We start from the raw sequence: 23,775 nt of genomic DNA, 5'->3' as shown, positions 1-23,775 counted from the left end.
GTCGAGACTTTCTCAGCCGATACCAGCGAATGTATTAAATATTATATACAAGTATGGATTCATAATAAAAAACGCGGGAAATATTAAATTCAAATAAAAATAGGGTCCTAGAAGCCATAGTAAAATTGTCTTCTTTTTTTTGTCCTAAGGAAGTCATTTCAACTAAAAAATCCTTTCGATGATTTATTTTACAAATATTTTTAATTTACGTTTTGCCGCCACTTGTGTCATTTTTTTTGAGCAGCCACTTTTTCAGTGATGTAAATTTCTGATGCTTTATCAACATTTTGGTCACCTATTGATGTCAAATAACAGCTTTAAAACTTCTATCTTATAGATGTCAAAGCCAAGTTTGCTACATGAGTACACAAACCGATTTTTGAAAAAATTCCAACAATTAAATTTTAAATTTACTGAAATTCTTAAAAATTCCGGATGTCAAATTCATAAATTTTGAACCTTATTCTGTAAATACTAAACTATTGAAGTTAAGAAAATAACATTTAAACGTTTTTTGTAGAAAATTGTACGCTCTATAAAAACTTACTGATACAAAATTTTGTTAAAATTAGTATTTCAAAAGTTATGAACATTTGAAATTCCAAAAATCGCGAAAACAAATTCATATAATAAAAAACTAAACTTAAAACGTCAATAACTTTCTAAATAATGATTTTCTGAAAATTTTCAATCATACCTTTTTTATAGACAATTAAATTTCCCACAAACTTTGTTCTAAAGTTTTTTTTGTCAAATCATTAGTTCAGCTTTTATATTGATTTTTAGCCTTTTATCGGTCGACAATTTTCATCATAATTAATAAACTTCTAAGTACATACATATATATATGTAAATACACATAATTCTATTGATGATTAATAATAATAGCGTCGTAATAGAATGAAGATATTGGAATTTAAAGTAAGTCAATATCAGGGTCATGCTTCAGTACTTGAGTTAGAAGCATGACGATGACGGTTCAATTGAATGCATCGTCGACCCACTTAACCAGCTACAAAGCCAATACAAAGAGAAAATATTGCAAGCGAAGCATTATTGGCTTTATCGAAATTTAATTTGAACCATAAAGAATAATATTTACGTCTGATATTACTTACTAACACTAACAATACCATCAACAACAACAATAATAGTAATATTTATAGGTATAAAAAATAAAATTCAGAACATCAAAATTATCAAAGATACATGTATATATTTTTTTGTTTATTAAACACAGAATCACAGAGCAAACTGGACATGATCGGAGGGGATAGGGAATATTACATTTTTTTTCTCATTTTTTTCCATAAACTATTGTCCTGCCGCAGATCAAAACACGAAGTATAAAAATAATCAACACGATCAATATAATTAATATTAAACTTTATTTAATAAAATAAAATTATAATAAAACAATATAGCAGTAAATCGGATGAAATTTATAAAACATGTGCGTATTAACAAGAAGACAGTTTTACGTATAAATTTACAATGTTATGATGTGAGCTTCGTGTAATGACTGCGAGCAACGCAATAATAATTATTATTTTTCATTTTATTTTATTTACTTTTTAAAAGGATCGTTAGTTGGAAGTTTCAAGTTTTATTTACAAATCAAGGCAATATCATTAATAATTATAATTATGTCTACATGCATACTGATATATTTATATATTTATATATATATTCAACACTCGAATATCCCGCTTGAAAATTTTTCTCTCTGTTTTATATCAATTTTTTTCTTTTTTCTATACATATATATTTTTTGTGACAAATTTTGTACAATATATAATAATTAATAATAATAATAATATGAGTGTTTGCATACTTATTCATTATGTTAATTAATAATTTTATTATGCATCTCTGTAGCTTTATTGTTATTTTTTTTTTTAAATTTTAATAATAAAAATCCACTGAATTTCATTTTATTTTATATATATTATAAAAAATTTTTTATTTATTTAAATTACTTTGAAATTAATTATCCGCATCATTAATATTAAATGTATAATTTTGTTAATTTATTTTCGTAATTTACAATTTTTTTTTGTTCTTCTATTAAATCAATACAATAGTAATTTAAAATCACTACGCAATATTTTCTTAATAAACCAGTTTTTATTTCTCTCTTGTTCGCAATCTATACTTTTATTTTTTTTTCATTTCTAAAAAGTTATATTTGTTATACAATGTGACTTATAAGTTTTGTCATTATGACAATTGTTCTTTTTTAAATGTAACAACTTTGTACTTGAAAATAATTATCGCGCACTTTTTATTTTATTTTTTAAATTCAATAGCTTATTATATAATAAATCATTCAACGTAAATATAAATACGTTAATTAATTATTTTATAATAATAATATTAATAATAATAATTATTATTATTTATAATGCTTGTAACGAGAGCCAATATAATTTTTATTTTCGAATAAGCGAATCTTCCATTGGCTGCTAATTTTAATTTACAATTTTTTACTTCAATTTACAATATAAATTTAAAATTTTTTTAGCTATCTCTCATTCATACTTACATACATTCCAATATATATATATATATATATATATATATATATATATATTGTTCAATTGGGTTATTTCAATTATTCTTTAATTTTTTTACATGAAAATTTCGCAATTTTTACGTACCTCTTTTTTAAAATTATTAATCTTGTGTATATATAAATATATATTTATATATTTATATATACATATGTATAGTAATTACAAAAAAAAAGAAAAAAAAAAATATGACGAAAAATTCAATAAATTTACAATGAAAATATAAATTTTTGTCACATTTTATAAATTCATGATTTGAATTAATTAATTAATCAATTAATTAATTAATATTTTTTCTTCTAATTACGGAAGCACCAATTGATTACTATTTTTTTCGTCAACTTATAAAATACCGACGTTGCGTGCGGCGTATTTCGATTGAGCATCAGTTGCGTAATATCAATAAAATATATACGACTGATTGATTTTTGTTTGTTCAATTATTTAAATTATCATTATTCCCTTATAAACATTCCACTTATAGTCCCAGCAATGCCACACTGCAATAAATCTTGTACGATAATTTACTTTTTTTTTTTTTATAATTGCACACCATTCTCCATTTAATATATATTTTAATCAATACCATTTTCATTTAATTAATTATTTATTTTTATTTATTTAATTACACGATCACGACTAACGTACGTGACTCGCGGTGTAAAAAATTACGAAATTACGTCATCGATTATACAGGTAAATTATTTTTTAAATTCTTAACAAGATTAATAAACACTCTTATCATTCCACTGAAAGAGTAAACATTGTAATTAAAAAAAAGAAAAAAAAAACTATTAAAGAAATAGTTATTTTGTAAATAGGAAGTAAACAAAACAATTGTTTTTATATATAGAAATTACGGCACTAATTAGTAAAGTATAACAGGACGGACCGATTGTTTGTTTTAAAAATAATAATAATAATAACAATAATATTATTATGTTGATCACGAAGAGTTATTATACTCAAGTACAAATAATAATAACATTAACTACAGTATTATATGTGTAAATTATTTTTTTTTGGCGCGAAATTGATCATTCAAAAATATATTCAGTAGTCAAAAAAAAAAATCACTGGAAATATATATTATATATATGTATACGTATACGCAATTGTATAATAATTATAGTAATAATAATAACAAGCGCTGTCGCTAAGTACAAGTGCTCTTTACAATAATCACTGATATTTTTTATTCAATTATTTATGATTAAAAAAATCAAGATACGTTTTATATTACATCAGTATGAGTTGTTTTTTTTTTTTTTTTCATTTTTTTTTTTTTTTTTTAATACAATCATCAAATAAGTCTTGTACTTCCGGAAAGAAAATCTAGTGGAGCGGCAGTTAAAGTCTTTTTAATTACAATCTTTTTTTTTTACCCTTAATTTGAATTTAAACGAGACTTGAAAAGCTGACAAGTGAAAATAATTGGCGATAAAATAAAATAATAAAAATTAAAATACTTATCAAGTTATAAATTATAAAAAGTAAGTATGAGGATTATTAAACAAGTGATTTATATATTTAATCCTTGACAATTAACGTTACCGCCCGTATAATATTGTAAATGGAGTTGGTAATGGTGCAAGAGTAATACGAATTTAACGATTCGTTTATTTTATGAGATTGAATATTCATTAACCGCTTAATTGGCTTTCATCTTCATAATTTTTAAATTATTATTTTTTTACTACGACATTATTGCGAGGCATATTGTGATCCTGTACGTGGCAAGCTTGCTGTTATTTTAATTTTTAATTTCATTTTTCTTCTAAAAAAATTTAAAAAAAAAAAAAAAAATGATTTAAGTGAACGTGGATATTTAATCGCGCTGCTGTTTTTCTCCTTTAGCCCCAAAAAAAAATCTATATAAAATATAAAACAAAAAAAATATATATATATGTATATAAATAATCCTAATTCGTTAATGATGATATCGTCTTAAAGTTATATTAATTTAACACGCAAAGGATTATCGCCGCACGTCTTTGCGCTGTTGTCTGGAGAGAGAAAGAATATGATATGCATCATTTCTTTTGTATGCTTTTCAAGTTCACGTGCAATTCTTGTTAATCGGTAATATAATAATCTTATTAATCATTTTTTTTTCTTTTTTTTTTTTATTAAACCTTATTATTATTTATACTTGAATTATTTTTATTTATTTTTATTATTCTTTTGACTTTGCCAAATGACCTCGAGGTATCCCCCATGCGATCGACGACGAGATCACGCATACAAGTGACCCGTGCGTAACAAATGCGTGCTCAATCACCTTTTGTCTAATTTCAGCTGGTGTAAATACTTGTCAGGAGTTTAAATAAAAAAAACATTAGTAATGCATTAGTATTTATACCGCGGAGTTATTTGTAAATGTATAGATATAAAAAAATTATTATTTTGGAAGCCAACAAAAAGTCTTTAATTATTTTTCTTTTATATATTTTTCACCGCGATAAGCCTTAGTCTTATCAGTGTTAATTATACATAGTAAGGCGACGAAGCAAAATTATAAAGTACCAATCTGATAAATAATAACCACGTTTTTGATCCACTAAATCTTTCCCGTCTCTCCAGACGAAGCGTAAATTTATAATTATTTAATTTAAAATATTTATTAATATTATTATTATTATTATTATTATTATTATTATTATTATTATTAATATTATTATTTTTTTTATTATGTCACCGGTGATCTCCAGATAGGAGATGGCATAGCCTATTTTGAAGATGTCTCTGGTGATGAACGTTGAACATCATCAGCACGACAAGACAGTCCAGCAACACGGAGAAGCTCATCAAGTGCTCTCCTGAGGGTGCAACGTGAGGCAACGAGACTGACCGCTAGGCCAGGCTCACGGCGGGGCTAGGAGGCCCCCATTGATCCTTGTCCAGGGCTCGAATTATTTTGTAAAGTACCGCCACCGGGTACTTGATTGTACGGATGTTTGCTATTACACAGTACAGTGTAAATATTTTCCACATTACTCAGCTTTTCAAAAAAAGGAATCAGGTCAAGCAGCTCCGAATCTGTCATGTCATCAAACCATGATGCCACCGGTACCTACAAAAGATAACACCGACAACTATTGAGTTTATTCATTAATTATAATAAACGTCATTTGTATAATTATAATTTTTATATCTATAATTATCTAACAATGACGCAGGCTTGATTAGTTTTTTTTTTTTTTTTTTTTTTTTTTTGTAAATTACAAATGACTGGAGGTCTTATTTTACTCAAAGCCTACGTACATTATATAGTTTAAAGTTTAAATCGCATCAGAGTGTCGTATGAATATTGATTCTCTCTCTTGACCATGAAATTATATACGACCCCATAATGTCAGAGGGAAAGCAGAGAGAGGGAGGAGAGGGGGAGAGGGAGAGAGAGTTATTATTATGAGGTTAAAAAAAAAAAAAAATTGTACCGTAGTATGAAGTCTATGAAGTTGTTTATAAAGTAAGAATGAAAATTATTAATGAAAAATTTCTTACTGCATTATCCGGGTGAAATATATAACTCGCTGGACTATTATCAACGATTATAATCTGCTGAAGGTCTCTACCAAGCTTATTTAAATCCTTGACATAATTACCACGATGAAAAACACACGATTCTCTAAACAACCTTGCTCTAAAGACTCCCCATCTATCAAGCAAATCAGCAACTGGATCCGCGTACTAAAATCAATTTAAATATATTATGTATTTAAAGTAACAACAATAATGTACCTGAAGATTGAAACGTTTGTCGAGCAACCAATTAAAACAGGGTAGCCACAAAGAAATTATTTCAAAACTCCCTGATATTTCCCGGTTTTCCACATTTTTCCCTGACGCAGAAATTTTATTCGTATCATTGATATTCAAGTTTTTATTATATTTTTATTGTCAACAATTAAATCTGATGATTAAATCATGCGAGAAACCAAAAAAAAGTCAATAAAATAAATTAATGTAGCCTACTTTCGATTATTTGATGTCAAAAATATGTAAGTTGAATATTCAATAAGAAATTTTATGATTGAAAGAAATTAAAAATACACTAGTTACAAAAATAGAGGGATATTAAAAAAATTCAAAATTTTCAAGTGATTTTCCCCAGGTTGTAACTCGAAGGAAAATGGTCGCACAGCAAAAACAAAAAAGGCAAATCGTAGCTTCAAGTGTCTAGTTTTTTCTGACCTGGTCTTTTAATTTTTTTATCACCCACAGTTCCGGAGTAATCAAAAGTCAATCATAATTATCAAAAAAAATTTATTGAAGCCCGTAGACTTTTCTTAGGATTACTCCGTAACTCTGCGTAATAAATAAATTTAAAGACCAGATCTGAAAACTAGACACTTGAAGCTACAATATGTTTTTTTCTTTTTGTTGTACGACCATTTTCCTTCGAGTTACAACCTGGGAAAAATCACTTACAAATTTGAAATTTTTTGGACTAGTGTATTATTGAAAAATTAAAAAATTTTCTACTGTCTCAATTAAATTCCCAGACTTTTCGAAACTCCCTCACATTCCCATGATATTTCCAGTTGCATTAAATTCCCTGATAAAACATCTACTGGATCTAGATTTCTTAAATTTTTGCAGACTAGTATACCAGCCGGAAATTGCAGCCACCCGAATCACCCTCGTCACCTTTAAGCAGTCAAATTACATAAATTTTTCAAATTTTCTCGCGCGAAAAACGTTCCGATCTTCAGGTTCATCAACAGTAATAACAACAAGACTAAATAAACTTACTTTAGCAAGACTCGCGGTAAATAGAACACATTCATAAAGTTCACCCATTCTCTGTAAAAACTCATCGACGTAAGGCCTCTTCAGTACGTACACCTGGTGGACTGTTCCGTCAATCTCGACAGGCACAACGAAGTCTGCATTGTTTATTGGTTTGAACGAACTGTGCACCAGAGTTTCATCCAGGTCAATTACCATACACTTTTTGTGCATATCCTGATGTCTAACGGGTGGCAAAAGGTATCTCGGTGATCGGGTGCCAGGAGGCGGAGTCCCTCTGCCCTCGCCCTGCAGCGAACTTGCCTTGGAGCTTTTAGAGCTGCCACTGCCTCGTCCCCTGCCAAGACAGCACAGGAGAGATCGCAGCAAACCTCTTCCTCGAGGTTTTTTACCACCCGGTGGTCTGTTGTTGCTATTCGCCTCATTTTCTCTCGGTAATTGTGCTGCAATGTCAGTAAAAAAAATAAATAAATAAAATAAACAAAGAGAAAATTTTAATCATTCTTCTTGATACGCTTCAATGGAGACGTTTCGAATCGTTATTAGTGTCATTGTTGTTGTAGCTGTGTTGTTGTTATTGTTATTATAGCTAATGCTGTTATTTCCATTCCTCAAGTTAAATAGAAATAAAAATAATAAAAAAACGCGGACACAAATTTACATTTTACATAAATTACACATCCAACTACTAAAGTTACGTTTAAAATTAACACACAATATAACCTAAAGTATTTTTTTTTCTATAATAAAATTAATATTTTGTACCATAATTTTCGAGTAATACAAAAAATTAATTGTTAATAAAAACAAATTGCTAAATCTCCAGTTTAAATTTAAAAAATTCGAGTCAGAGTGGCTTCCAGAGAACACCAGATAAATTTAAAAGAGAAAATATGAAGGACAGATTGGAGCAGTGGGCATGTGTGTAACTCTCAGTGTAGGTAACCAAAGCAACTGTAATAAAAAAAATGTACTGGCGGTGAAGATGGACACGGATATTAAATTATAAAATAGTAAATAGCAAACAGCTAAGTGTGTAAAGTATAGGCGAGGCAAAGTAATTGTATCTCTCTTCTCCGCGGTAACAGGTGCAGACTCCTTGCACACACGAGCATCTGGCTTACACCTCCCGCGAATAAAATGGTGTTGCTGTAAGTAAGTGAGTAAGTGAGTAAGTATGGAATGTAATGTAATATAATAGATGTTAGGTATGGCTGGGATGGTCCTCATATGTCACACCCACTGTCACAACGTACCTTTCTCATTATTGAAGTGGCCAAGCTCGTCATCCCGTGACACTTGGGTGATAATGGACGATGCGTCCATTTAAAACATTTGTTGTACGTCCCTTGTTGAGCCCGATTGTGAATTCTGTGGATGCGCAGAGTACTACCACTGGCACAATCGTCACAATCACCTCCACCAGTATCAACACCAACAGCACGATCACCACCACTAGGACCGTTGCCGCCGTCACCCAACTCACCACTACCACGACAACCGCCACGAGATTCACGACAAGTACACACACGTGTAATCGTTAACGCATGCATGCACGCACCCTCACTCGCGCCTCGTCGCGGACGTCGCGCTCGCGGTCGCCGCCAAACACGCCGTTCGAGGCTTTACTTTCTTCTCGCTTCACTCGCTCACTATTTTCTCACTCCAGCTCCTTGTTATTTCCTGCTGCTGTCGCGCGAAGCGCCGCGAACACACTGACGGACGGCGGCAGACAGCGGCGTAGCCTCACTGAGCTCAATCTTTAAACCACCACAGCCACACGAACCTCCAATGACCAATCACCGACTATAAACTATATATATTTATACATATATATATATATATATATATATATACCAAGACTTAGTTATATATTACGTACAGTCAACTGATGAGCGCGCAAATAACGGCCGACTATGATGCCCATACACACGCAACTCCACACTACTGTGCCTAGATTTTACACTAGATAAAAATATATATGTATATATGTGCACATATATGTTGGATAGATGAGTGTGCAACTGTTGAACGACCCGGTGTCGAAGAAGGGGCCACAGAGGCCACACAAACTAGAGGAGAGACCGGAGAGACGTAGAGAGTCTAGAGTTGTTCCGCTTCCAACAGCCCAAAATGGCAGCGTTGTTGCGTTTTTGCTCCCTTTCGGCGCACCCACGGGGTTAGAGAGGGGACACTACTCGCACTCGTACACTCGCTGGATGCTAGACAGAGAAGAAAGTTACAGATTCCAGAGTGAGAGCAACAACCAGAACCAGATTATCTCTGTACCAGTCACTGAAAATACTATGACTTGCTGCCCTTTGGCATACACATATGATTGATGCACAGCACCACAGGATACTGTGATATTTTCTTATCCGAGCTTCCTCTACTCCTCTGACTCTTGCCAGCTGTTATGATATTCTTGGGAAAATGGACCTAGACCAGGAGAGTCTCGAGGACTTTTTGTTGGGTTCATACACTGGATACTGAAATGTTAAGTTTTTAAATTAATTATTGATATTTAAATTTCAGGGGGTGACATTAAAAATTTAGCTGTCAAATCTGTAGTATTTTAAAATTTAAATAATTATTTAAATAAAACCACACCTATGATTATCGCACGGCCATTGTCCAGTGATATTTTATATTTATTTATATTATTACTGATGACACAACTGTACTATGTGTAAACATATATATATGTGTGTACTTGTTATTTGAATTTTTTTTTCAAACATTTTGTCCGCGTGTTAGACTGAGACATTTTATTTGGGTTTCACTGCAACTACGCGGCCATAACTCAGTACTGGCTATGGGTATATTTATTTTTATTTTATTATTATATATTGTTACGACAAATAAGTGTCCTCATTTGATAGAGAGATCGAGTGTAAAGAAATAATGGTAAAAGAAAAAAAAAATTAAATCACGACCGCGGAATTTTAAGTTGTCAGTACGGCTAAGGCCATACCGCGGAAAGTCCGGGTGAAGGCAGTGCGAGACCGAGAAAACCAACAAGTTTACGTTTCAATGCACGTACGTACATTATTAGGTAATCAAGGAAGTGATGTTATCATCGGTTAATATATATATATATATATATATATATATATATATATATATATATATATATATATATATATATATATATATGTATATATAGTACTATTACTCCGATTACTACATATCTGATAATATAAAAAATATATTAATAATGAAGCAAATAAATTACTTAACTTCAATTACTTTATTTAATTATTTTTATTATTTATTTTTACACTGGTATCAATTATGTAATTTGATTAGAAAATTTAAATGTGTAATTGGTAAAAAAATGTATTTCGTGAAATTAATTATTTAATTTTATTTTTTTAAATGTCACTGTAATTATTTTTAATTTAAAAGTTCAAAGTAGATATTAATTATCAATTTTAGACATTACACTGCCTGCAGTGATGGAATTTAATGTGCTAGTTACGGAAATGCATTTCGATATGAATTGTTTTTTTTTTTAATTATTTAAATTTTTATTAGTTGTAATTAAAAATTCTGATTGACGTAATTGCAGTTATAATTTGAATTTGAATCAGAGTTTTTAATCGGTGGAGTTTTGTCTGTAGCATGACTGAGACTAAGACTAAAATTCGTACTTAATTATATTTTGAACTTTAATGTGATAAGTCTATGGTTTTTTGAATTTATTTGGTAACTTGATGCATTGCGTGAGCTAAATACTCAACATTCTTCGATGTGACTCCTGCCATTGATATTCTACCGTCTTTTGTTAAATAAATATGATGTTCGGATGTTAATTTTTCCACCTGTAGTAATTAATAACATTAATAACATTAATTAGCATCATTAATTCTTTCTTAAAGACATTTTTGGACAATGCTCCCTTTTTAAAAATTTAAAATTACTTTAAACTGCCATGACGATATTCAAATTTAAATAATAAAGCACATGTGGAAAATTTAAAAAACTATACGTGCAATTTTTTTTTTAAATTAATTAATTAATAAAATTTTAATACAATTACGACAGTTGAGTCATCGAATATTTTTGAAAAGTGGGAGGATTGTCTGAGACTGCCTTTAATTAAAATATAATAAAAAAATACCTCAGCAGGTTTAAGTCCAGTGAAACAGAACATTCCAATTTGATCAGTGATATGTGACCAGTCGCGAGTGCTTCCATTTTTCTTCAAGCCTTCACGTAATTTATTACGTACTCCAATAATACGATCAGCCATTGATTTGACATCTCCAAGCCACTCTTGCTTCAGTAGCGGCTCACTGAGGATTTCATTTACAATGCGAGCACCACTGAGAGGTGGATTGGAGAACATGGGACGGATGATTATTTTTACTTGCGACATCGTACGCGCCGCTTCCTCAGCACTTGATGTCACCAGTGAAAATGCTCCAATACGTTCGCCATAAAGACCCATGTTTTTGGCATAAGATTGAGCTAAAGCTATCTGATGACCTTCTTTCACAAACAATCTTACTGCCATTGCATCCCTCGCTGTGTCACCTAAATTAATTAATTAAATAATCAATTAATTATAATTATTACTCATAAATAATTACGTGGGTGTTAATTTAAATGGATTAGTATCAGTTATAATTTTACCTGATGCAAAACCTTGGTACGCCATATCAAAGAATGGGAATAAATTTTTTTTCTTAATTAACGCTGATAATTCTTTCCATTGTTCAGGTTTAGGATCAACACCCGTAGGATTATGAGCACAGGCATGTAAAAGAATTATTGACTTCTCTGGAATTTTCTTTACATGCATTTACATGACAAGGGAATCAAAAACAATAAGTTAGTAACTTTGCATACTAATCAACATTTATAAATAAAAGAACTTACAGAAATGTCTTCTAGAGCTCCCTGAAAGTCTAACCCACATGTCTTAGGGTCATAGTAACGATAAGATTTAGGAGTAAGTCCAGCTAATTTAAACAAGGGAATATGATTTCCCCATGTTGGTGTTGGCATGTAGACTTCTTTGTTACCAGGGAAAAATTTACTCAAAAAAAATGCACCAATACACAATGATCCCGTACCGGAAATACCTTGCACTGTTGTATTCTATTTAAAATATAAAGTAAATCATTTAAATTATGTAGATCATCAAAAGTAAATTATTTATCCGTGTAAAAAAATTTTTATTCATAATAGATTTACATCTAAATTTCATCATGAAACTCAGATTTAACTTGCGTCATAAATTTGTAAACAACTTTTATCATGACAAAATTATGACTCAGTCAAATTTTTATCCAAGTGATCAGAAGTTCAATCAATAAATTAATTTTAAAATCTAAACTGAGTGTTAACAAAGTGCTTGATAAAATAATTTTATTGATCATTTCTAAACAGTAAAAATTCAGTTAAATTTATATCGAAGTCATCTCAAGTCCAATTCAAAGACGTAATGGATTAATTTTAGAATTAATAGATTCACTAGACGAAAAGTTTGAGCAAATTTATGATCTGAGTTTTGAGATGAAATTCAAATTTTTTTACACCGGTTGCTACTGCAAGGAATATAAACTTACTAATTTATTAGCTACCACATCATTACCATCTCCAAGTGCTAATGTAATGCTATTAGTACAGAAATTAGGGTCACCAGAAATAGGCAAGTATTCTTTATCCAATTTCTTCGACTTGATTCTCTCTTCCGCCTGCATAAACATCAATTGCAAATAATTAACATACGATTAAAAAAAAATATTATTTAATTAATGAATACAAACTTTTAAAACACTGGGTAATAAAAAAGGTTTTCCATTGTCGTCTCTGTAAGCTCCGACACCAAGATTTATTTTCTGAGGATGATTATCTCTTTTGTAGGCTTCCGTAACTCCCAAAATAACATCCGGTGGGCCCATTTCCACATGCGACCACCACGAGCTGTCAATAATGAATAAATGGGATTTAAAAAAACGATTATTTGTTGGGTTGTTAGTCCAAGTTCGCTCAAGATCAAATAAATAAAACCGACATGGGGGCTTTTAATTGACAGAAAATAGTAATAATTAAAGATTAAATAGAGTAATAAAAATCTATATATACCTTGCAAGTCTAGAAGAAGTTGAAATAACTCCATTCGTACGTTTTCTCAGTAACCCACCTGGTAATGATGATAATGACATTAATCTGGTGCTTTGTGCCATGATAAATTATTTAATTATTCACTGAAAAAAATATTTTATCTGAGTAAAGATATTATTTTATTTATAAAATACACTTGCGATTTAATTAATGTCAATTAATATATATATTTAAACACTAAATGTACCTTTTTATAACAAGTAAGTATTTAATGTCACCAGGTATAGAATTAAAATGAACAAGTTAAGGGAGAGACGTGACTAAATTGAATAAAAAAAAAGTTATGAGAACTACTGGTGATGCCACTGATACAGCTGGTGTCGCTTTTTGTTGATGATGTTACAGGGTCTACAGATTTACTGCTACCATACATACAAAACATGCGCGCGTTTCTCATATATTTATGTATACCTATAAATATATCAATGTCTAATCATTTTTATTTCGTAACTTTGGTTAAAAAAAATTAATCAGGTTATCAATTGAATAAACACTTGTCAGCAAATATTTACCGGGTTTTGAATTTTTTAAAAATACCGCGGGAATTTTAAAGTATTAAGAGACGTAATTTAATAAATCGTAGAATTATTTATCAAAAGAATTGTTTTGAATAATAAGTTGCAAATTAATCTGATTATTAACATAGTATTGAAAAACGTGTTTTTACGTCATATATTTGAAAAAATAATAATCATAAATATATAAATATTACAAGTTAGTGGTGGGGACTTTTCGAGGTCAAGTTTTTTTTCGCAGTGGCAGGGTTAGCAACTGTAGCTGTGGACAAGACAATATAGTATTGAAATATATATATATATATGTATATATAGATATTCATATTAATTACATTCATTAAATTTATTCTGATGCATTCTCTTATTTCATATTGTATCAAATGTCACTTTCGTTAGACATGTAAGTATTTATAAAAATTTTAAATTATGCAAACAGATTTCTAATTTATTATTTTTTTTTTCTGACGCAGTTTACATCAAATAAAAATAATAGGAATCAACAAATTGTTGTAAACATCTGGTTTGCTGATACATTAATTTATTTGCTGGTTAATTAAAATGGCTTTGTCAAGAGTTAGATGTTCGAAAGAATTTCCATCTGTTTTAAATAAGTTTAATCATACAGGTAATTTTTTAAAAATATATTTTTATTGTATTTATAATAATTTTAATTTATAAACTAGAATAATTGTCAATTTCTTGTTAAACTAAAATATTGTATCAAATTAGTTTAAAAATAATGTATGTTTGGTAAAATGATAAAAAATTCAAAAAATTATTTCCGGTACCGGGAATCGAACCCGGATCGCCTGGGTGAGAGCCAGAAATCATAGCCATTAGACCATACCGGAGGGTGATAGCAAACCCTGTAGAGAAGCAATTTGAATTCGCAAATTAGTAGAAGTCTAATTGTATACATTTTGTTAAGCTGCAGTTTTTTTTTTACAAAATTATTCATCTGACAAACCTCTTACGTTTGAAAAATTTCGATATCCAACTTTTGTTACTAAACTTATTTTTACCAAACGTTCTGCGTTTGTTAATTTTTTTTTTGTAAAATTATAGTATACATTTTTAACTGTATGAAATATTGTAAATGTGTTGTATTTACAGTTGATGCACATTCAAAAAAATTAATTGAATTAAAATACCCAAATATTCCGAAGACTGTTAATCTCCATCTATCACGTGTACGTAATTATCCAGAAGCACCAAAAATACCTTTGCCACTGAATGTGTCTGAAATATTCGGCAACGAAACTGGTCGATTTACTCCAGAACGTGCTAGAGACATAACAGCACCAGTTTTATCGCTGATGAGTGGACCCAATGGAGCGTCCAATCGTTTGAATTCATCAAGAACTTGGGGAGCATTTAGATGTGTTGACTCTCATGTTGCTTCTTACGATTGTTTTGGGGCTGTGAGTCTGAACAGCAGCATGCAGACAATGGTTCCAAAGCCTTTCTGCTCAGTAGGAAAGTCAACTTACCTAAACATGCCCGGTGGTCAGTGGGCCAGAGATGGAAAATATATCGCCCAAGATATGCAAAAGTCCCATTACGCTGTTCTGAAAAATAAAAAGTCAAGTTTTTCTAAACGTAAGTTTTAATAATTATTTTTTTCTAAATAAAATAGACTTGATTATATTATTTCGTAGTAAAATATTTAGAAGGATTTAAAAAATAAAAACAAATTAGAAGCTTATGTAATTTTCACCTCTGCTTCAGTAGCATCTGAATAATTTAACACTCGGGAAATATATCGGTGGTGGAGGTCTACTATCGCAATCAATTCCCAGTCAATTTTTACGCTTAGGTACTTTATCATCGACGGTTTATCAAGTACAAGTCGCTCAGTATTCAACGGATACTAATAAACAAATGGATTCAAAAGATTCATCAACTCCTTCTTCTTTGCCGCCTTCGTCATCAAACGACAAAGATGAAAAATTAACAAACGGTCAGAAACTTAAAAAAGCTGTTAAGGATTACGGAAGTACTGTAATTGTATTCCATATAACAATTTCATTGATGTCACTTGGTATTTTTTACGTTATTGTTTATAGGTATGCTGATATTAACAAGCTTTCTATTGCTCATAATCATAACTATAAAGTCGTACAAAATATATAATAAGTTTCATACCTCATTCTAGTTATTTATATATCACATTACTATTTACAAAAGTACTCATTATTTTATACGCCCTTTTGGCTTTAAGAAGTTCTCTAAAGTCAAAAGGGCATATAAAATGTTTTTTTGGAATTAGTTTTTAATAATGTTATTAAGTAAAGTTTTGTGACTAATTGCCACATCATCAGGTTCTCAAAACCCGTCACACAATCAAACTTATCAATATCTTGCTTACAAATATATTTTATATATCTTAATCTTATCTATTTTATATATATAGTTTATGTTTAATATTTGACAGCCAAACCTGTGCTACCAGTCACGAAACGTCGCTTAATAAAAATGTGTCGCTATACACATGAATTTATCAGATCCCTTTTCTCTGATAATCATAAAAATCATAATTTAAAAATTCTATTTTTAGTGGACTAGACATTCAAGCATTCGTTAAAATGCTCCCCAGTAATTCAAGTGAACGACTGGAGAATGTTATGGCAAACTCATCAACATTTCTAATAGCGTACGCAATACACAAGTTATTTGCTCCGGTAAGAATATCAATAACTCTAGGAGCAACGCCATTCATCGTAAACTATCTACGAAAAATTGGTATTCTTTCTAAAAAGGTCAATAAAACGTGACCTTAATAATATAAATATAGATTATACATCTTTTTGTATGGAAAATAATAAATAGGTGAAGGGGTTTGTTTTTTAATTTAATAAAATAATGCCAAGCAGTAATGTATAATTGTTTCATTTTATTTTCATTATAATATAAAGAATATAATGCTTATAATTTTACACAATGTTACGTATATAATATGACATCTCGTGTATAATGTATGACAACATAAATACACAGCGTACTCTAGTTTATTTAATTCTCTTTTTTGTCAAACCATATTTATAAATTTCTTTTGATTGTTTAAACATTTGAAACCATTTAAAAAAGCACATACTTGCATTCAAAATACACACACACAAATATATATATATATAAAAGCTCGACAATTTTTTTCCCTTGGACGATTTTTTTAAAATTCACATTCACAAACATAACTGCGTTTTTAATTTCTTTACTCTTTATTACAATAATTATTACTTTTGTTCAGGATAATTAATTTATTTAATTAATTAATTATTACTTTTGTTCAGTTTAACATCTTACCTAAATTGAACAATTTGTTTTTCATATATTTACATATGTTATTTAAAAAAATATTATAATACATAGCAAAAGCTGCAATTATATACAATTGTTACCTGAATAATACAGCAGCACGTATTTTCATTTTTTATATTTAATTATTTAAAAAAAAAAAAGTCTATAAAAAAAATTCAAAGTCTTAATTGTAATTTTGGATTAGTATAAAAAAAAGATTCATAGTATCAAGTCTTTAGTTTTTTTTTCGTTAAAAAAAAAATTATTTAAGAAGGAACGAGATTACTTTTGATAAAAAATATATTTCCGAAAAAAAATATTTTCGAAAAATTTTTAAGGGCACTCTCACAGTGCTCCCACTTTTTAAAAATTTTGAATGATAACTTCCATAATTGTATTTAAATTTTATTAATTAATTTAAAAAAAAATTAATTTCTTGAATGAAAAGAGAACAATTTCGAGATATAGAATTTAAAAAATAACACAGTTGACATCAATTGGGAGTTAAATGAAATTTAGAAAATGAATTTCAGTAAAATTTTGATGTCAATTCTGTAATTCGAATTTCTAAATTTTGTAGTCTGAAATTTATTTACAAAATTTTTTTTGACTCCTAATTGATAACAACTGTAATTTTTTTTTAATTCTTAAATATAAGGGCCAGTTTTTCAAACCAGGTTTATTTTTAATCCGAGTTTAAATTATTATTGCTGGTATATCTATATATTATTAATGTACATCCTAGAAAAATTTTTTACAATAAAATACATTTATGGCAGTTGAGTTATTGAAAATTTTTGAAAAGTGGAGACACAAATCAAAATGCCTTTAATGGACGTATTGAGTATTAATATAAAATGAGTATATATATTGAAATTTTGAGCATTGTAACAGATCTGTTTCAATCATCATTTCGATAATTGTCTCTTGAGAATTAATTTTACTTAAATGTAATTGTAATTATTAATAATAATAATAATAATAACAGTAGTTATAGTTAAATAATTAATGAATACGAGCTTAAATAAATTGGCACGATGCTAAAGATAATTTAGTGATTGACTTTTGTTGGAGATTAATAATAATTTAGATTAACAGAAACCCGATCACAGCACGTGCGTTAAATGATTTTGATTAAAATAATGATTGATAATAAAGATAATCAATAAAAATAAATAAAACTAATGAGTAATTGATGATTAATAATTGAATAGTTATGATTTAAATATAAAGTAAATTAATCACGAAAGTATAGCCGTGGATATTAAAAAAAAAGTTAATTGAAAATATATCAATATTGTCATAAATGAAAAATTGCAAGTCTTTTTGTTAATTAAACGTAGGCCTCGACGCGACGACCACGTATGTGATTTATAAACTGTCTCCAGCTGGTGAGAGTTTTGCTAGACCAGACCCAAAAGCTGCTAGTGATACCTACAATCATTGCCATCAAATACTTAATCATAAATACCGGAAATTCAGGGCGTACTGGTTCGGGTGGTCCTTTACTGAATGGACACGGTATTGAGTAGTAAGATTTAGTCAATTGTCCTCTGCACATATCGTCATGCCAAGTTAGCATCCAGTCATCGAAGTAAGCTTGCTCGTAAAATAAACAGGCGATGACAATCAACGCTGGAACGGTGTACAAAACGGAAAAAATACCGATTCTTATCATTAGTTTTTCAAGTTTGTCTGTTTTGGTACCGTCGTGTTTCATCACCGTGCGAATACGGAAGAGTGAGACGAATCCTGCTAAAAGGAAAGCCGTTCCTAGGACGAGGTAGACACATAGGGGAGCTAAAACGAAACCTCGAAGGGCATCAACATTCCATATTCCCACGTAGCATACTCCGGAAAGTACATCACCTGTATTATTTAAATAAAGTTATTAGTATTGTTGATTTTATATTTATGAACGGAGAAATTTTTGTTTTTAATGCTATGGTGTCATACTAAAGTCGGGCCATGGTGGCCACCTGTAGAAATTTAAACAAACACTTGCATAAATTACCATGGTCACAGTAAAATTGACATCGATTAAATCACAAATTACTGTGAGCATTTTTGGAATAATTTTTGCATGTTTATTTAAATTTTCGTCAAGTGGCGAGCATGGGCCGGTATTACTATGACACCATAGCATTTAAAAGAATAATTTCCCCGTGTGGTATTGGTTGTTGAGGGTGATGAAAAGTAAAAAAAAATTACCGTCAACTTTGCCCATAGCTAAAATAGTGACTGTTTTGATAGCCGGAGCTGCCCAAGCAGCAAGATGAAAATACTGTGAATTAGCTTCAATAGCTTCGTGCCCCCATTTTAATCCAGCAGCTAAGAACCACGTGAGTGTAAGAATAACCCACCATATACTTGATGCCATCCCGAAGAAATAAAGTACCATAAATAGTAGAGTACATAGCTCGTGTTTAGTTCCTTGCGTTATCGTTGATACCATTTGCACTTGTTGCATATTATCTGGGGGTGGGAGAGGTTGTCTGCAGGCGATGTTATTTTTTGCTGCCCAACCCACAACGTATACCAGTGCAACCATCAGATAGCACACTGATAAAAATATTATCGGCCTCTCGGGATATCTACTTATGTAAATTAAAAAATAATTTACATTTACTTTTTTGTCATTTAATTAAAAGTTCAAATATCCAGACAGTATAAAAATAACTCTGGTAATTATAATTTGATTGATAAATTAATTATCAAATACTTACCTAAATCTGTCGGTGTCAATAAGAAATGTGAGGAATGTAAAAAAACATGATGCTGCGCAGATTGATGCCCAAGTACCGATCCAGACTCGCGCAAATTGTTTTTCTTGTTCGGTAAAAAACATTTCATTGCATGGAGCCGCGCAATTTGGAATTGGTTTTGTTTTGAAGTTCAACGAGTACCCATAGCTGTCAGGTACGTGAAATTGAACAGGACAAACAAATTTACGATTTTCATACTCTGACACGGCGATGGGGTTCCCAGCATACGAAATTTGCCCATCATTCCAAGCAGGTCTCAGTTTATGAGGCGGCTGGACAGTCGTAGACAACCTGGATGATGATGATGTCTCATTATTACCAACGCACAATTCATTAGGGTCCCCGTACTCAGGAAGTTTTGAGCACTCGAGACTCGGTGGCCATTGGAACCCAAAGTTTCTCATTATCCGTTCGCATCCGGCTCTAGCACGTTCGCAAATAGACCGACAAGGTGGCAATGGTTTTTCTAGAATAGTGCAAACTGGTGCATACATCAAGCACAAGAAAAAACGTAAGTCAGGACTGCAGTGTACTTTTACCAGAGGTGCATACTGATGTATATCCTGACCAGCATCTTCCTGCTTTTGATGCTTCAGTAAATTTGGCATTATCGTTTCATTGTAAGGCAAATGAAGGCATAAATTAATTGTTATTGCTTCACATCTACCATGATGTTTAAGCTCTTCCTGTACTTCAAGTGCTGCTGTCGTTCCGCCCGTTATTCCAATACACCCGAGGACTACACTAATCCCGATAACGAGATCCAGCGGCCAATTCCCCATCGTCCTCTTCCTCATTCTCCTCCTTTTTTTTATGTATCTATTATTCGACCTTTTCTCTGCTCCTTATTACTTATCACCACACCAGCAAGACTTGTGTCGCGTACGGTCACCACACTTGTAAATCCTTAATGATAAAATTCATTTTTAGCTTTAGTTTTTTTTTTTTTCATGCACTATTTATTCATTAGTTTTATTTTATATGGCGTTTTTTTACGCACTGATACCCCCTGTGGACCCTGTGTCACTACAGATACAATAGACGGCGAACAAACTATGGACGCGCATAACACGGATCAACATTAATATATGAGTATGGAGTATAGAGATGGAAGAACGCTGCTAAATTTTTTAAAAGCACCCGAGTGTTGCACTCACTTTATATTCCCCTTCTTCGGCGCCGACACTGGCTATAGTTAGTAAATCTGCTTAAGTTCAGACTGTGAAGTTGGCTCTGGAAAATCTGGACTCTGAAGTAGGCCGAGTAAATTTCGCTCCAGGTTCCAGTCCTCAGCGACCTCGCTGAGGGGTAGTCTAGCCCTCTGCTGTCATGATCCTGAAGTTAGTAGACAATTATTATGATTCTAAAGTTAACCAACGTCTAATTATTTTGTGATTTTTTTAATAATCATTTGTAAAAAAAAAAACTTATATATTTTTAATTGTTTAATTAGTTTATTTGTAATTTAAAATTTGTCTTTCATCTGCTACATTCACATTGATGCAGACGAAATAATTAATAAATTTTAAATAAATGAATAAATTAAATAAACTGATGATTTTTTTTAAAAATGCGCGCGTAGATTTTTTATTGATCTAAATATGAATTTTTATATTTTTATTCTACTTACATTTTATTTATTTATTTAAATATTTTCAAAATTGACACTTGTCAGTTATGACACTCATGATAAACAATTTTTGGTTTTTTTTTTTTTTAATAAAGTAATTTTTAAAAAACTAAACTAAAAATATGCACATGTGGAAAATTAAAAAAGCTATCGGTGCAATTTTTGAAATTTAATTTTTTTTATAATTTGTCGTTTTTAAAAAAATCAAAAAATTTCTACTGCTTGTTTAAATTAAATTTATCATTGACAGCGATATTAATTGCAGGATTTTGAATTGTCAAGTAGAGGTCAGCAGAGTCCAAGGATTGAATTCCTGTACGTAAACAGGACGCCAGGTTGAGCTACTTGTCACATTTTGGGGTAATTTGTAATTAATACTTATTTAAATTGTAATTTTTTTTATAATTCTTAAATTAAAAGACAATTTTAGAAATTCTCTCAACAAATCAATTACAAAAAAAAAATCTGAAAATATGCACTGTAGAAAATCAAAAAAACTATGGATATAATTTTTTTTTTAAATTTATCGTTTGAAAAAAAAAAAAAAAAAAATGAAAATTATTAGACGTCGGCTAACTTCAGTATCATAATTTTTTAAATTTTATTTTGCTGTGATAATTACGCGCATTAACAAGCAGACTATCATTCAAAAAAAAAATAAAATCTCCAAAATATGAAAATTTGAGTCAATAAATAAGACATAACACTCTAAAGTTGTCATCTCCGGTATAGTGTAGGGGTTATCATTCCTGGTTTTCACCCAGGCGACCCGGGTTCGATTCCCGGTACCGGAATAATATTTTTGATTTTTTTCGGTGGTCAAAATTTATTTTTTCTTTTTTTTACAGAAACAATAATAGTATTAAATAATTATGATACTGAAGTTATTCGGCTTCTATCAATTTTTGGATTTTTTTATAAAAGATAGATCATAAAAAACAATATTTTAAAAAATTGCACCCTTAATTTTTAAAATTTTCTACTATTGCATATTTTCAGTATTTTTTTTTGTAATTGATTTGTATAAAAAAAATCCAAAGATTGTTAATTGTCCATTAACTTCAAGATCATAAAAATTAATTAGTGTTTTAATTAAAAAGTAGTTGCTGACGTTGATGATTCTAATATTGAGCTCACTTCCTGTGTCCCATTGGTCAAATCATGACTTGGTGATTTATTTGTACTGGATTCTGAATTTGCTACAAATTCTAAAAAAATATTTTTTACTCAATCAATTAAAGAATTAATCATTTCAAAAATTTAAAGTACTGATTAAGTTTAATTATGTTAATAACAATCTGATTTATTACCAACACACAAATTATTAGGATCACCATACACTGGAAGTTTTGAGCACTCCAAATTCGATGGCCATTGGAACCCAAAGCGTATCATTATCGGTTCACATCCAGCTTTAGCACGTTCGCAAATTGACCGACAAGGTGGCAATGGTTTTTTTAAAACCGTACAAACTGGTACGTACATCGCACACAAGAAAGCACGGAAATAAGGACTGCAATTGATTTTTACCAAAGGTGCGAACTGATTTATTTCCAGACTAGCATCATCTTGATTTTGATGATTGAATAAATTTGGAATTGCTGTTTCATTGTACGGCAAACCTGAGCATAAATTAATTTTTATTGGCTCACATCTGCCAGGGATTTCCAAATTTTCTTGTAGTACTGCTACCGTTCTTCCTTCAGTTATAAGACAGACAAAAATTACACTGATCCCGATGATTAAGTCCAGGCTCCAGTTTTTCATCATCTTTCTTTTAAATTTATTAATCGAAATGTTTTGTCTTCTACTACTGTAGCACGACTATTATAAAGTATTTTATTACGCACTAATCTCCAGCTGCCACTTGCCACCTATTCAATAGATAAAAAGAACCACGACTGCTTGAAATATCTATTGAAAACAATTAATCTATAAAAAATTGAGATAATGACGTAGCAATTCCAAAATAGTTCATGTGGCTCAATAATTGTGACCTTTTGATAAAAGTTGATGTTGACACCGCAGGGACAATAATTTAAATTATTTATTTTAATTAATGATTCTGTCTATCGTGTTCTAGATCTGTTCCTAGAAAAATTTCT

The 23,775-nt window shown here is 30.3% G+C and overlaps 5 protein-coding genes and 2 non-coding genes across 9 annotated transcripts; 2 read left to right on the top strand and 5 right to left on the bottom strand.

Annotated features, from left to right (window-relative positions):
- Positions 1-2,607: 2,607 nt before the first annotated feature.
- Positions 2,608-10,328, bottom strand: LOC103576867 (carboxy-terminal domain RNA polymerase II polypeptide A small phosphatase 1). Its single transcript, XM_008557282.3, has 5 exons — positions 9,939-10,328; positions 8,585-9,817; positions 7,332-7,771; positions 6,081-6,266; positions 2,608-5,646 (listed from the first exon to the last, which is right to left on the bottom strand). The coding sequence occupies exons 2-5, from the start codon at positions 8,652-8,654 to the stop codon at positions 5,449-5,451; spliced, it is 894 nt and encodes a 297-aa protein (XP_008555504.1). The 5' UTR covers positions 8,655-9,817; positions 9,939-10,328; the 3' UTR covers positions 2,608-5,448.
- Positions 10,329-10,563: 235 nt separating this feature from the next.
- LOC103576865 (aspartate aminotransferase, mitochondrial) lies at positions 10,564-14,063 on the bottom strand. Its single transcript, XM_008557278.3, has 9 exons — positions 13,976-14,063; positions 13,651-13,874; positions 13,425-13,546; positions 13,106-13,262; positions 12,905-13,033; positions 12,213-12,434; positions 11,967-12,123; positions 11,452-11,867; positions 10,564-11,152 (listed from the first exon to the last, which is right to left on the bottom strand). The coding sequence occupies exons 3-9, from the start codon at positions 13,523-13,525 to the stop codon at positions 11,030-11,032; spliced, it is 1,305 nt and encodes a 434-aa protein (XP_008555500.1). The 5' UTR covers positions 13,526-13,546; positions 13,651-13,874; positions 13,976-14,063; the 3' UTR covers positions 10,564-11,029.
- A 163-nt stretch (positions 14,064-14,226) lies between these two features.
- Positions 14,227-16,852, top strand: LOC103576866 (uncharacterized). Of its 2 annotated transcripts, none has more exons than XM_008557279.3 (5): positions 14,227-14,378; positions 14,449-14,603; positions 15,092-15,577; positions 15,753-16,044; positions 16,536-16,852. In XM_008557279.3, exons 2-5 carry the CDS (start codon positions 14,537-14,539, stop codon positions 16,750-16,752), a joined length of 1,062 nt encoding a protein of 353 aa, XP_008555501.1. In that variant the 5' UTR covers positions 14,227-14,378; positions 14,449-14,536; the 3' UTR covers positions 16,753-16,852. The 2 variants fall into 2 exon arrangements, with proteins under 2 accessions (XP_008555501.1, XP_008555503.1); XM_008557281.3 differs by having other exon boundaries at positions 14,231-14,378; positions 15,795-16,044.
- Trnae-cuc (transfer RNA glutamic acid (anticodon CUC)) lies at positions 14,758-14,829 on the bottom strand. Its single transcript has one exon. It is a non-coding gene; the product is annotated as a tRNA-Glu (tRNA).
- A 1,022-nt stretch (positions 16,853-17,874) lies between the features above and the next one.
- LOC103576922 (frizzled-2) lies at positions 17,875-21,199 on the bottom strand. 2 transcript variants are annotated; one of them, XM_014440201.2, is made up of 3 exons: positions 20,002-21,199; positions 19,487-19,869; positions 17,875-19,144 (listed from the first exon to the last, which is right to left on the bottom strand). In XM_014440201.2, the coding sequence occupies exons 1-3, from the start codon at positions 20,835-20,837 to the stop codon at positions 18,609-18,611; spliced, it is 1,755 nt and encodes a 584-aa protein (XP_014295687.1). In that variant the 5' UTR covers positions 20,838-21,199; the 3' UTR covers positions 17,875-18,608. The 2 variants fall into 2 exon arrangements, with proteins under 2 accessions (XP_014295687.1, XP_014295686.1); XM_014440200.2 differs by having other exon boundaries at positions 17,876-19,144; positions 19,487-19,872.
- A 1,048-nt stretch (positions 21,200-22,247) lies between these two features.
- On the bottom strand, positions 22,248-23,549 carry LOC106693290 (frizzled-7-A). Its single transcript, XM_014440202.2, has 2 exons — positions 22,981-23,549; positions 22,248-22,878 (listed from the first exon to the last, which is right to left on the bottom strand). Exons 1-2 carry the CDS (start codon positions 23,438-23,440, stop codon positions 22,763-22,765), a joined length of 576 nt encoding a protein of 191 aa, XP_014295688.1. The 5' UTR covers positions 23,441-23,549; the 3' UTR covers positions 22,248-22,762.
- Trnae-uuc (transfer RNA glutamic acid (anticodon UUC)) lies at positions 22,393-22,464 on the top strand. The gene has a single exon. It is a non-coding gene; the product is annotated as a tRNA-Glu (tRNA).
- Positions 23,550-23,775: the final 226 nt, after the last annotated feature.

This window comes from Microplitis demolitor, chromosome 7 (genome assembly GCF_026212275.2).
Source record: "Microplitis demolitor isolate Queensland-Clemson2020A chromosome 7, iyMicDemo2.1a, whole genome shotgun sequence".
Lineage (NCBI taxonomy): Eukaryota > Metazoa > Arthropoda > Insecta > Hymenoptera > Braconidae > Microplitis > Microplitis demolitor.
The sequence above is the reverse complement of the archived record's forward strand: the minus strand, read 5'-3'. Positions and strand labels throughout refer to the sequence as shown.